Genomic DNA, 14,155 nt, shown 5'->3' on the forward strand with positions numbered 1-14,155 from the left:
TCCACTGGAGAAGAAAACAATGACATGGGTAGTATATTAAATAGCATCTATGATTAGGCATTGCTTTGCATGGAGAGTGTCAGAAAAGGTCATGCAGATGCCCCATTATGAGTGTGGTCAGCTTGTCAGTGCTATGTATATGTTAGTCGCCCCACTTCCCCTTCATCCTCTTATTAACTGACTCACCCTCCCCACCCCCACCAATGTTCCAGGAAGGTTAACAAACCAACAGGTCCATAATCCTCATATCCAATGAAACGGTGCCAGGTGTTAGTGAAACCCTGTAAAGACAAGGGGTAATCAAAGCCTTCTTTTTGGTCTCAGCCAGTTAGACTGGACCCAAACCATGGGCTGCTCTCCACACATAAGCACTAGGGCTCAGAAGTCCTGACTAACCCAGGCAACTCCTCTTTAGGGGCAAAACATGGGGGCAGCCATGGCCCACTGGATCACACACTTCAGTCTCTGATGAGACCTACTGAGTGGAAAGCTTCCTGAGTGCCTTCTGCTGTTGATAGTGAAGAAAAAAAAAGAAAAAAAAGTGTATCGCATTAATCTGAGGAAAGAAAATTTATCTGCAGAACTGGATGTCTGCAATGCCAGGGTAATACACAGGTTAAGTGCTAAATTGTTATGCCTTTTCATCCTCTATACATAAGATCAAACATATGATCCCTCATCACTTACTCTGCTCAAGACACTGTCTAAAGATGAACTGTGCCTACTTCTCTTGTTTGATTTAGCAAATAGAGATATGGGATGGATAGAAAGATACAGAGGGAGAAAATGTCAGAACACTCAAAACCAATTCCCAAGCTAACAACCAGTCAACTAGATACCTCTCAGCTGTCACCTACTTGATTCAACAAATGGTTTCTGGGTGTTTTGGAGTGTTGACTCAACTTGAGTTACAAAAGCAATAAGAAGAAATCAGGAAGGGGAAAAGAGGGACAGAAAGAGAGAGAATGTGTGTCAGGGAGAGTGCATTTAATCTCAGAGTCATTTATTTTTAATACCCACCAGCTTCCTTGTTCTCTCTTTGATCTTCGGCTGCCTGGATTTATTGCAATGCACAGACAAAGCAAAGAATCAACAAAATAAAATGATGAATGAAATGTGTGACTTGACAGCTAATTTCACATCAAAATACCAACTGTGAGAAGAAATAATTGAGTGAGAGATTAAGAAAAAGAGAAGGACTAAGTGAAGTCAAGCACATGGTCCTTAATAAAAGTGCTGTGAGGTGTCTGAGAAGCTTGAGACAGAAACACCTTAAGAGCAGTTCAGACATTTCTTTTTTCAAAGAAAACCTCATTACTTTATAGCTAACATAAAGCTGATTATGGTTTAAGTACCTTATGGTACCTGTGTCACAAGCAGAGATCCATCTGAAAATAGGATCAGATCAAATGAGATCAAACATCCACATTCCAGAAGTGAAACAATGGACTAATACACTGGTTGATTCTTTGATTTTATCAAGAATTATAACTAACTCATAAATCTTCCATCTGATTGGAGTTATGTATAAAAGCCACTTTGATAAGGCTAGGCATGTCAGGAAGCATAACATGAAAGCCTGTATTCTTCTGAGGAAAGAGTGAAAAAGGAACAGATCAGTGCAGCAGACTTTAAACACAGCATGATGTGATCGATGCAGAGAGCTGGGTCTGCCCTGGCTCTGCAGGAGGCTCGAGTGAAGGCCTGCACATAGGCAGGCCCAGACATGCTTCTGATCTGTGGGGCGGTAGCTATGTTCGATCCACTGCACTCTTCCTAGTGGCCTTGGTTTTTAGCCCGCCTCGAAAGTTTGGAGTGTGAACGATAACTGGGAATGCAACGTTCAATTTTCATTTGCACCTGTGGAGGAGTGAGCATGTGGTTGTCTGACACATTCAGATCAGCAGAGGAGAGGCCAGGTCAATATGCATTCTGGTGCAGAATAACAGGAAGTCATATTGTCCTGTCCTAGATGAACAGGTTAATAGCTACAGCAGAGAAAAAGTTGAATATGGAAACACTTTAGTCTCATTGTTGGGAGATCGCAGGTTCAAATTCCAGCAATGCCACAGTTATCCATACCCAGACGTCCAAGATAGCACAACTGATCCTGCTATCTGGATAATTTGAATGACATCACTGTCAGTCAGTGCAAGTCAGTGGCTCATGTATGTGGATGTGAGCAGTTAGCGCTTTCCTTCAAATGTGCTCAGTTGCCCTGTGAGGCTGTGTATGCAGAGGTTAGAAAAGATGTAGTAGCTGGCTATTTGTATACTACATGGCCAAAGGTTTGTGGACACCAGACCATAACACTTGTATGTGGTTTTTGAACATCCCATTATAGATTTATTCCCCTTTTGCTGTTATAATAACCTCCACTCTTCTATGAAGGCTTTCCACTAGATTTTGGAATGTGGCTATGGGGATTTGCTCATTCAGCCACAAGAGCATTAGTGTGGCAAATGTTGGGCAAAAAGGCCTGGGGTGCTGGTGTTCCAATTCATCCAAAAGGTATTCATCTGGGGTTGTGGTCAAGGCTCTGTGCAGGCCACTTGAGTTTTTCCACTGCAACTTTGGCAAAGCATGTCTTCATGGACCTCGCTTTGTGCACAGGGATATTCTGGAACATGTTTGGGCCCATTAGTTCCAGTGGACAGAAATCTTAAAGCTACAACATACAAAGATATTCTGGACAATTGTATGCTTCCGACTTTGCTTCCAACAGTTTAGGGAAGGCCTACTTATGGGTGTGGGTGAGGTTTCCACAAACTTTTGCCTATACAGTGTACAATGCATAAAGATAAAACATCACCTTTAATGTTCAATAGCAAAGTATACAAATAAAGTGAAAAACAATCAGAAACCTTTGCATAAGTGTGCACACCCCTAAACTTATACTTTGTTGAAGCATCTTTTGTCACCACTCAGTTTTTTTGGGTAGGAGTCTGTCAGCGTGGCACATTTTGACTTGGCAATATTTTCCCACTCTTTCTTGGAAAAACATTATAGATCCAACAAATTGTAAGGGCATCTCCTGTGCACAGCCCGCTTCAGGTCACCCCACAGATTTTTAGTTGGATTCAGGTCTGAGCTCTGGTTAGGTCATTCAAAAACATTGATCGTCTTTTGGTTAAGCCATTACTTGATTTGGATGTATGCTTTGGGTCACTGTCATGCTGAAAGGTGAAATTCCTTTTCATCTTCAGATTACTAGCAGACACCTGAAGGTTTTGCACTAAAATCGACTGGTATTTGTAGCTATTCATGATTCCCTCCACCTTGATAAAAGCCCCAGTTCTGGCTGAAGAAAAACAGCCCTAAAGCATGATGCTGCCACCACCGTGTTCCATGGTACAATTTTTACCCCTCTCCTGGTTGATTCCTTTGGACAGTGAGACCCTGTACAGACTTTGTTAGCTCTTTGTGGACCATGGCTTCAGCAGTCAGATGAAACCAAGAAGATGTCAAGAAAATCCTACAGAAACAGCTGGTCTTTATTTGGGGTTAATCAGAATAATTTCATTCATGACAGCTGTAAGATAATTACTTTTGAACATGGGACTCAATGTGATTGGTTCATTCTGAACACAGCCACATCCCCAATTATAAAAGGGTGTGCACACTTTTGCATGATTCTGACATGATTTATCTTTAATTTTTTTCATCACAAAAGCTTGCCATTTTAACAGGGGTGTGTAAATGTTTTATATCCACTGTATCTTCAAATGAAGCACATGCTAACTTTCACCTTTTCTGTATGGTAGTTGTTGTGTGATGGGGAACTCAATAGGCAAAATATTTATTCAATACCAAATAAAAAAGATTCAGTACCAAAAGTCTAAAGAAACATTAAAAAGGTAATATTCATCTTCTCAGAGCAATAAGAAATGTGGGTTGTGGTGACTACTGTATATGACAGAGAGAGACAGAGAGAGTGAGATTTGCTCATGACCTTTGAGTACCATTACATATGGACTCTGCACACTGTTAGTCTCCCATGGCAACACTTCCTACAGATGTGTCTGCAGTGGCTGAGCTATGAAACCATCAAGTGACTGATCCGAAGAATACATCAAGATGACAACCTGTGGTTCTGTACCTGACTACTCTTCCCTGCTCTCTCTCCCCACACACACCATCTAGCCCATTTCAGCCACGTGGAACATGTCTTGACTATCTTTGCTAGAGCTTCGTCCCATTCATCCTGTGCTGGGAAAAATTGCAGTCCACATCACTTTCAGATGGCTGAGCCCTGGGTCATCTGTCATGAACACTGAGATCAGATGCAGTGAGAAAAAGGAGGGGAAAAAAGACTGTGCTCCATCTGTAGTGAAAACAGGGTTCAACACTGATCATGATGTTATCGACTAGAAATCCACTTTAGGCAAGAGGATCAATGCAAGATGGGGCAGATGAGGTTTAACAACTGGATGGCACCTTTTCAAGATGACCTATTTACGCCATCGCTCTGGATCAATTATGGCCGACTCATTAGGATGTTGTATTAGGTTGTACTGCATCTTGCCAGAACACACAACCCTCTCACTCTTTTCTTCTGATTCATCTCTAAAGCTCCGGGCTCCTTTTATTTTTCCTGTCACAAGGCAAAGTGGTTGACTGTCCTCATTAGTGTGATCAAATACACTGGGAAAAAAAGCATATAAGGTGCACAGAGTGAAAAAATTGAGATGTAGTAAGGAGGCAGTGCCCCCTATGGTTGTTCACTTTACTGAACGGATTCTTGATTCTGAAAGCAGGTAGAGGGGAAACCTAGAAAAGACTCAGTTTTGACTATAGGACAGATGTTGATAAAAGAAAATGAGTTGCCAGTATCAAAGAGCAAAAAGGAATCTATTTCTGTATTTCTTTGTTGCAAAATAATAGGTCAGTTAGAAAGGAATATCCTTTAAGTTAGGAAGTTATCTTCCACAAGCAGTAATGCTGATATAAATGTCAGGAACTTTAAATCAAGACAACAATTTTGGTCATGTCAATTTTTCAGATTTTTGGATAAATTGCATATAAAACCCAACAGAAAAGGTTTCTTTTCACTGTTTTTGTCCACTCGTGACCTGAAATTATACTTAAGTACAATTATAGATTACTTACTCAATTAAAAGTAGATGTATCCAGAAAAAATTGCTCAAGTGAAAGTAAAAAAGTGTTTCGGCTTTTTAAAAGTTGCTACTTTTAAATATACTCGTGTTAATAGTAAAAAGTAAACATTTTAATTGATTAAATTAATTCACATTATGTTTTCATGTGAAAAGTAACTTTAATTACTTATATAAAAATTTTAGATGTTGAATTTTGTTTTAAAGCAACTATGCCATTTTACCTGAAAACAACAGTCAATCTGTGCAAGTTTGCAATATTTACCCATAGCTAGAATTTGACTTGCTGCCTAGGCCTTTTTGTAATTGTTTGTAACCGTCCTATCGTGCCCCCTAACTATCGTTGATTGGCTACACATGCATGTGTTGAACAGCAGTGGATATAAGTCTCCGCTCATGTTTTGAGAGTGAAGATATTCACGGCTTTATCTGCTCAGCAGCACAGACAAAGGAAGCTAAGATGCGTCAGAGAAAGATGTTTTGTTGCTCTGCTCTGAAGTCAGACAGGTTGGTATAGGATACAAAGCAGGCCAAAAGGAGACACATATTACGACATACAACACACTTTAAGTTTGTTGATCTTAAAGCTGCAGACACCATGTTTTCTGACAGGCATGTTAACTTGTCTTACCTTTTCAGCTGTTGTGACAGATGGAATCTATCTGCGATTCCTGATAGTATCCTCAATCGTGCACTAGATTGGATGCTAAACTGAAATGACTGGATGCTAAACGAAACCCATATAGTTGATATATAGCATACAGTCATTGGCTCGATGAGGGAAGAAAAAACCTATGAGGGTGGAAATGTAATTAAAAAAGAGCGTTCAACTGTTCAATTTCAACAATACTCAAGTAAGTACTCAAGTACAATTACTCACGTATTTTCCACACCTGCTTGCAACCACCACAGTAAAGCTCTGCCCACTTGGCACTATCACATCATGTCATATATCCACAAAAGCTTGCTTCCTGATATATGTCAGTTTCAGAGTCATTATTATACATAGTACCTTTATGATATACAAATACATTTATAAACCCCACTAACTAGAGTGGAAGTACATGAAATCACATTTTATATTTAAAATCATTTTTCTCAAAATCAGCTCTTTTCTATTTTCAGAATCAAAATTTTTAGTTCCTAGATGACCTGCATTCATGAAATTCATTTGTTTATTCATATCCCTAATTAAAGGAGATATTGACGTTAGATTTTATACTGAAAATGGCATAAAATATTTTCTGCAAACCATTCTGTCTTTGTCTTGAGAGCGCCTTCATAGTGAAATAAATATTTTAATTCTAGTTATATCATTATTCTAGCTAAATCAGACAAAGCTTTATTTGATAAGGTAGATGTACATTTTTGTAAAAGTTCCAATATAACAAATAACTGTAGGAATATCAGCAATCAACTGGCAAAGATTGATTTTGATATCTGTTGTTTACAAAAAAATGACTCTACTAACCTGTAAATAGACCTTCATCTCCAGCTTATATTCTGTTCTAAAACATTGATACAGGTACAGGTCTATGACTAAAGACTAAAAACTAAAAGCAGAGGACCTGACTGTCCTGTGATTGAGACACAGTTCTAAATGAGGGGTGAGGCAAAGTAACAGGTGACAGCTAATCAGTGGCATCGAGTAGGAGGATGTCTGATAAACAGGTGACATATTCGGAGCAGCACTAGGTTCAATGAAAGGTGTCTACTGTAACTCAAGAGTGTGTACAGAGATCAGCTTACATGCCTTTCCTGTAGCATGCAGGAGCACAGATCTCAGAGATCAGCTACAGTGAGCTAACATTACAAGAACAGTGGAACAAGCCTGTTATGAGCATATGTTTTACACCTTTACTATTGAACACACTGGCATGTGAGCTCGGTTGCTGTTCAGGGCATCAGAAAAAAATCAAATTCAGGAATACACAGATTACAAGAGTACCTAGATAAGAGGTAACATATATTCATTTGGTAGATGTTTTACCTAAAACAAAGAGTTTCCAATCTAAGCATACAGCCTATCAGCTAAGAGAGGCCCAGCATCAGTCCTGGAATTTGAGCTCACAATCCTCTGCACTCACGCACTCATCTTCATACAATGATTTTTTTTTAAATAACTTTGAGTTGCTACCATTCAGTAAACAAGTTTTGCCAATAATAAAAGGTGTGAGCTGTGTCCGAGAAGAAACTAAATGTTTGTTACTTCTTCACAGCTTTTTATAAAGCTGTAAATGTATCCATTATCACTTAATACATAATCTAAAGACTTAAATTAATAAATAAGCTGATGCTTGCACTAAAAAAATACAGATTTTTACATTTCTAACGCAAATATTAGTATCAGAAGAGCCACACTACCAGTACCCAAAGTCATAGCCAACTGGCATCTTGGTGAGTGCAAGTTCACTTTTTCTGGTCAGATGAAAAAAGATAAATTAGTTTGGATCAGATGGGGTTGAGCCTGTTAGGCGTGGACCTAGCCAGGACCATCACAGGACTGCATAATGCAAATGTGAAACATGGAGGAGGGAGTCTGTTAATAATCTGGGATTGCATGAGTTCAGCAGGTGTAGGGAAGATGGCCTTTACTGATGGCATTGTGTATGCTAGAGTGTACAAATACTAAATAAAAAGATGAGTCTCAGTCTCAAGACGCTTGGCAGGAAAGGAATATTCAAACAAGACAATGATCCTAAACACACTGCAAAAGAGACACAAGCATTTTTTTAAAAAGAAGAAAGTGAAATCCATCACCTGACCTGAATCCCATAGAACACCTTTGGGCAATCCTAAAGCAGAAGGTAGAGAAGCGTAACCCCACAAGCAAAGAGGAGCTGAAAAGAATCATCTGTGAAGAATGGCAATACATCTGTCCACAGCTTTGTGTTAGAATTGTCATCCATGCCAAGGAGGCTTCAATATGTTACCAGCAACAAAGATGTACACATAAAATGTTTGAAAAACAAACAAGTGAACTCCCACTAGTGTAGGGTGTACTGACTTTTGTTGCAGTTTCTTTTAATGTATAGACCCTTCATTACAGTTTAACCAGTTGAACATTTATGCTTTTTATATTAATTTGCTGTAATAATTTTTTTTCTTTAAATTAAAAAAAAACAAAAACAAATAAAGCTGTATTACACCAAAAAGATTTTTAATTTTCTCACATTTTAGTGATATTCAGCAGGGGTGCACTCACTTTTGTTACATACTGTAAATATATATATATATATATATAACCTTAACTTTAACACAATATAAACTTTTAAAATACAATTATTATGTTTCACCAATTAGCAATAACGTAGTGTGCAAATTGTAACCACCTTTCAAATTCAGTTAGAACAGGTAGCGAAAAAATAGAATGCTTAATACCTAGAAGTGTGAAAATATGAAAAAGAGACAAAAGGTACTATAATTTACACAGAAGTACTCAGCTTAACTATTGATGTAGAAGCAGCACTAAACAATTTCGAAAACAATGAAGTGTGGCATCATGTCTAATAAACGGTGGCCTATGAAGAGCCTGGTCTTTGAGGGGTTTGTCCTGCTAGACCAAAAGACATCATCTAACAGTTTTGTCCCTGCTGCTTTTGCCATGAAATTTGGCAAATTAAAAATAATTATAGTGGACATATCAAGTCTTTTTTCTTTGTCTCCCTGAGACATAAGCCTAGTGTGTATGTACACAACATGAGAGATGCAACCGAATATAAACACATTATGTGGATTGATCACATAATGCGTTCTAACCAAATCCATATACAGATATGAAGAGAAGGTACACTATTCCTATTTATAGGCAGCTTGCAGGACAAACAAAGACCATGAATGTGTGGCGTTGTGCAATGTAGTTATGTTAGTCCTTAGTAACGTCCTGATCAGGGTTGTGTTGGTTTGAGTTTGGCTACTAGTTTGTTTATATTTTTGGAAATAGAACCAACTAAATTCATTAGAAAATATCAATGGCAGGTACAAACAAAAATAACTGTGCAATTGAGATTAAAACAATAGTTACACATCTCTATCTCAGACCAATTATTAACTGTCAGAGCTGGAATTCACATGATTATGCTGATAGAGCTGGCATTTCTACCTCTGGGTGGTTTTCCATTGATTTTTTTTCCCAGCAGCATAATGGTAGGGTTCATTGAAAAAAAAAAAGTTTAGGCCACATCCACAAATACATATATAAATAATGGCATTGCATTACACCCCTAATGTACAAGTATGTTAATGCATGTGTGCGCACATTAGCACAAAGATAAACTTACCCATCCCTTGTCTGGAGTATTCATCTGCTTCATGGTGTACTAAGTCAGTCACACAGCCTCCATAAGGCAGACGAGCCTCATGCTCAAATGCCTTGAGTGTCTCACTGGAGCTGTAAGATTTCTGAGTGGGCACATCCAGAGTCGAAGTAGTGAACTGGAGCTCTTTGGCACAACGGTTGCGAGTCAGAGAGCGGTGTCTGCGTTCCTTCAGGTCCATGGCTGCAGTAGCCACTTCTAGAGGTGAAGCTCCAACCAAACTGTCTACTCCTTCACCTGTAAGAAACATGAGAGATGAAAATCATGAATGGTCTACACAAGAAAAAAAAAACATGGCAGAACACCATTACCATACTACTGAACAACTGCTGAAAGTCAGTGGGATTGCTCTTTTATCAAAGGGCATCCATGTGTTAGGAGTCATGACTTGATGCTAACAAGGGACTAGCGGCAAAAGTGAGGAAACACAGAATGGTAGACGAAATGACTTGCGGGCATTACGTGTCTCTCATTCATTATTGGGAGCAAAATGAGGGGAGCTCCCCCAGAGGCCAGGAGAGGATAATCACACATGCCTGAGTGTACTGTAGATGGAAGGGGGCCCAGCACATCCCTCACACTCTCACCATGCTAATCTAATGGCCTCACTAACACACTGCCACTGATACACCTGGGGCAGCTATGCTGTGGTATTGACAAAAAGTCAGTCCTGCATATGTCGTCCAAAACCATAAATCACGAAGCAGTCCAATGCTGATAGTAATTAGACAATAATTAAAAGCAACTTGAACTACACCAGTAGAGCTTTAGGCATGACAGGTGGTGCAAACCCACACAAATATGCCCACACACACACACACACACACACACACACAAACACACACACAAACACACTATTCTTAGCCGAGAACCTTTCAATAGAATAAGACTGAGATCTGAACTCAGTGATAATAAGTATCATTACCTAACGGTGCGTTCATATACAGTCAGGTCCATAAATATTGGGACAGTGACACAGTTTTGGTAATTTTGCCTCTGTACACCACCACAATGGATTTGAAATGAAGCAATCAAGATGTGACTGAAGCGTAGACTTTCAGCTTTAATTCAACGGCTTCAAGAAAAATACTGCATTAACCGTTTAGGAATTACAGCCATTTTTTACAGAGTCCCTCCATTTTCACAGGCTCAAAAGTAATGGGACAATTGACTGATAAGCAGTTTCATGGCCAGCTGTGGCCTGTTTCCTCCTTATATAACGATAAATTAAGGAGATAAAAGGTCTGGAGGTGATTCCAAGTGTTGAATTTGCATTTGGTAGCTGTTCATGGGCACTCTCAATATGCCGTCCAAAGAGGTGTTGATGCAAGTGAAGGAGGCCATCATTAGGCTGAAAAACCAAAACAGACCTATCAGAGAGATAGCAGAAACTTTAGGAGGGCCAAATCAACAATTTGGTACATTCTTAAAAAGAAGGAATGCACTGGCAACCTCAGCAACACCAAAAGGCCTGGGAGACCACAGAAAACAACTAAAGTGGATGATTGCAGAATTCTTTTCTTATTGAAGAACAACCCCTTCACAACATCTAGCCAAGTCAGGAACACTCTGGAGGAGGTAGGCCTATCATTGTCAAAGTCTACAATCAAGAGCCACTTCCATGAATGTAAATACAGACGGTTTACCTCAAGATGCAAACCACTGGTAACACTCAAGAACACAAAGGCCAGATTAGATTTTGCTAAAAAACCTCTAAAAAAAAGCCTGACCAGTTCTGATGCAAGATTAACTTGTACCAGAATGATGGGAAGAGAAAAGTATGGAGAAGGAAAGGAAGGGCTCATGATCCAAAGCATACCACATCATCCGTCAAACATGTGGAGGCAGTGTTATTGCATGGGCATGTTTGGCTGCCAATGGAACTGGGTCACTGGGGTTTATTGATAATGTGACTGTTGATAGAAGTTGCAGGATGAATTCTGAAGTGTACAGAGCTATACTTTCTGCTCAGATTCAGTCAAATGCTGCAAAACTGATAGGACAGCGCTTCACAGTACAGATGGATAACAACCCAAAACATACTGTGAGAGCAGCCCAAGAGCTTGGAAATTAAATGTTCTTAAATGGCCGAGTCAGTCACCTGACCTCAACCCAACTGAGCTGCTTTTCACTTGCTGAAGACAAATCTGAAGGCAGAATGACCCACAAACAAGCAGCAACTGAAGATGGCTGCTGTAAAGACCTGGCAAATCATCTCAAGGGAGGAAACTCAGCATTTGGTGATGTCCATGGGGTCCAGACTTCAGGTAGTCATTGACTGCAAAGGATTTACCTCCAAGTAATAAAAATAATCCTAATATTTATGATTATATTAGTTTGTCCCATTACTTTTGAGCCTGTGAAAATGGAGGAACTCTGTAAAAAATGGCTGTAATTCCTAAACGGTTAATGCAATATTTTTGTTAAACCCCTTGAATTAAAGCTGAAAGTCTACGCTTCAGTCACATCTTGACTGCTTCATTTCAAATCCACTGTGGTGGTGTACAGAGGCAAAATTACCAAAACTGTGTCACTGTCCCAATATTTATGGACCTGACTGTATGTAACACTTGGTCCATTTGAATAGAACCCAGGTGTGTTTATTCCCTCCATGAGGTTCATTTCAGCAGGTCAGAACAGCAATTGCACTTGGAGGCAGATCAAAACAACGATTCAAAACCACCTAAAAAAGAGAAGTGCTCTCAGTCCACTTCCAAGTGAACTCTAGCCCAATGGGAATGCAGTGATAAACTGATTCAACGCTGAATTTACCAAACTACAGGAACTAAACCAAACATGCTGTATTTCTTATATGTAAACAGACAAAACACAACTTCCACAGCTCCAAGATCCCTGGTTCAATCCTAAGCTTGGGTTACTTTCTGTGTTCAGTTTTGCATGTTCTTCCTGTGTCTGCGTGGGTTTCTCTGGGTTCTCCGGGTTCCTCCCACCTCCCAAAAACATGTATGCAGGTGGATTTACTACACTAAGTGGCGACTAGGCGCAAATGAAATATGTGAATGTGTGAACGTGGTGCTCTGCTATGGCCTGGTGTCCCATCTAGGATGCATTTCTACCCCCTACCTCCTGGGATAGGGTCATCCACCGTGTTTACTGAACATGAATGGATGAATGGAAACCAAACTGTAAGAACAAGACTAAAACAACGTGAGAGTGCATCACATACTGTATCTTGATTCTTTATAAGGAGTGGATGTGGTTACCCTTCTAGCTCGTGTGAGTGTAGTTCAAAGCAGCTATGTCTGTCCTAAACCCCTTTTCAACAAACACGGAGTTGGTTCCAGAGCCAGCATTTGATCTCAAACCCTCTCACACTTTTCCACCAAAAACAAGTCAAATCTCTCAGCCAGCAAAACTGGCACTGTTCCAGTACTAAAATGCTTCTCAACTAGATTTTACTATACTAAGCAGAAACTAAACTAAAAAATACTCTGAGGATACACAGCTGAAAGCAATAAAACCATTTGACTGTTAAATTGCATGTGATAATGTTGTGCTGCTAATAGACACAGGATTTGACATAAAACAAGTTACAGTAAAATATTGTATGTTCCCAAAAATTCACATAAAATTTTTATTATTTTATGGTGCATTAGAAAATCCGCACATCTGATTATGTTGTGGTTAGACATTTGTATATGTTATGGTTATACTGCATAGGGTGGTCTTATGCAAGACAGTTCCTAAAAAGAACCGGCACTTTATAAGGAGAATCAGTCACCAAAAAAGAACAATAATATGAGAAAAATCATTAGGTCAAAAGCAAAAAGCAAGGGAGACCATAAGAGAGAGAGAAAGAGAGAGCAGACTGTAGTCAACACAATGCAGCAGATGATGCTTTTAATAAGGATTCATTACGGGAATACTCCAAGGTCAGTTTGAGATCTGTTGGCAACGGCCATTGATTAACTGCTGGCATTAATGTGTAAAAGATGTCATTAAGGAATGAAATATGGCATTCATCAACAAGGTCACTAATTATTCAACACAAATATAATTTCTGTAATGAATGCAAAATAAAAAGAGGTGAAAAAATACAAATGAATACACTGGACTCCAGAATGTATTAGTATGTCTTCAAATCAGGCAAATAGACAAATAAGCAGTTTGTCTTAAGGGCAGTTGTGTCAGGAGCACTTAGATGTTGAAGCTGAGGGGCCTTTTAAACTCCAGTTGAAAGGAGTGTGATGACATGCTGGGTCTCTGTGAGTGCAGCAGGAGGGTTCTGGAGTGGAGAAACAGCAAAGCTGTGGTGACAAGGTGGTAAGATGATGTGAGATGGCTTGGAGGAGAACCAAATCAGCACACGCTCAAACTGCAGAATAACCAGGTCACTTCTCCAATCCACTCCAGACAGAGGAAGAAAAGACAGAGCCTAGGGGTAGGAGTGAATTGGAGCAGTCCTGCATGCTCTCCCATTCCGCTGATCCAGCCCGGGAGAACAGGACAGGAGAGCCACAGAGAGGGAGGGAGAGATGGTGAAATTTAGGACAGCAGATCAATCATTGAGCTCCCACATAAGTGAGCACTGCAAGGTTAATGGTAACTGGCTTCTGGCATGAGGAATGTATGTGCTCATACAAACACACACACACACACACACACACACACACACAACCATAACCCATTATCACTTCCTACATCTGCTAGTAAAATTCTTCATGAAACATGAGAGCTCACATTCTCAAATGGCAACAAATATAA

At 39.6% G+C, this 14,155-nt stretch overlaps 1 protein-coding gene across 4 annotated transcripts in view; it reads right to left on the bottom strand.

Annotated features, from left to right (window-relative positions):
* The window catches only part of tenm2a (teneurin transmembrane protein 2a), a 275,007-nt gene that overhangs the window by 200,909 nt on the left and 59,943 nt on the right, over positions 1 to 14,155 (bottom strand). For all 4 annotated transcript variants that reach the window (XM_053235492.1, XM_053235491.1, XM_026918274.3 and 1 more), the window contains one exon: positions 9,395 to 9,667. In XM_053235492.1, coding sequence (XP_053091467.1) covers positions 9,395 to 9,667 — 273 coding nt within the window. The remainder of the gene's footprint in view (positions 1 to 9,394; positions 9,668 to 14,155) is intronic.

Source organism: Pangasianodon hypophthalmus, chromosome 7, assembly GCF_027358585.1.
Source record: "Pangasianodon hypophthalmus isolate fPanHyp1 chromosome 7, fPanHyp1.pri, whole genome shotgun sequence".
Lineage (NCBI taxonomy): Eukaryota > Metazoa > Chordata > Actinopteri > Siluriformes > Pangasiidae > Pangasianodon > Pangasianodon hypophthalmus.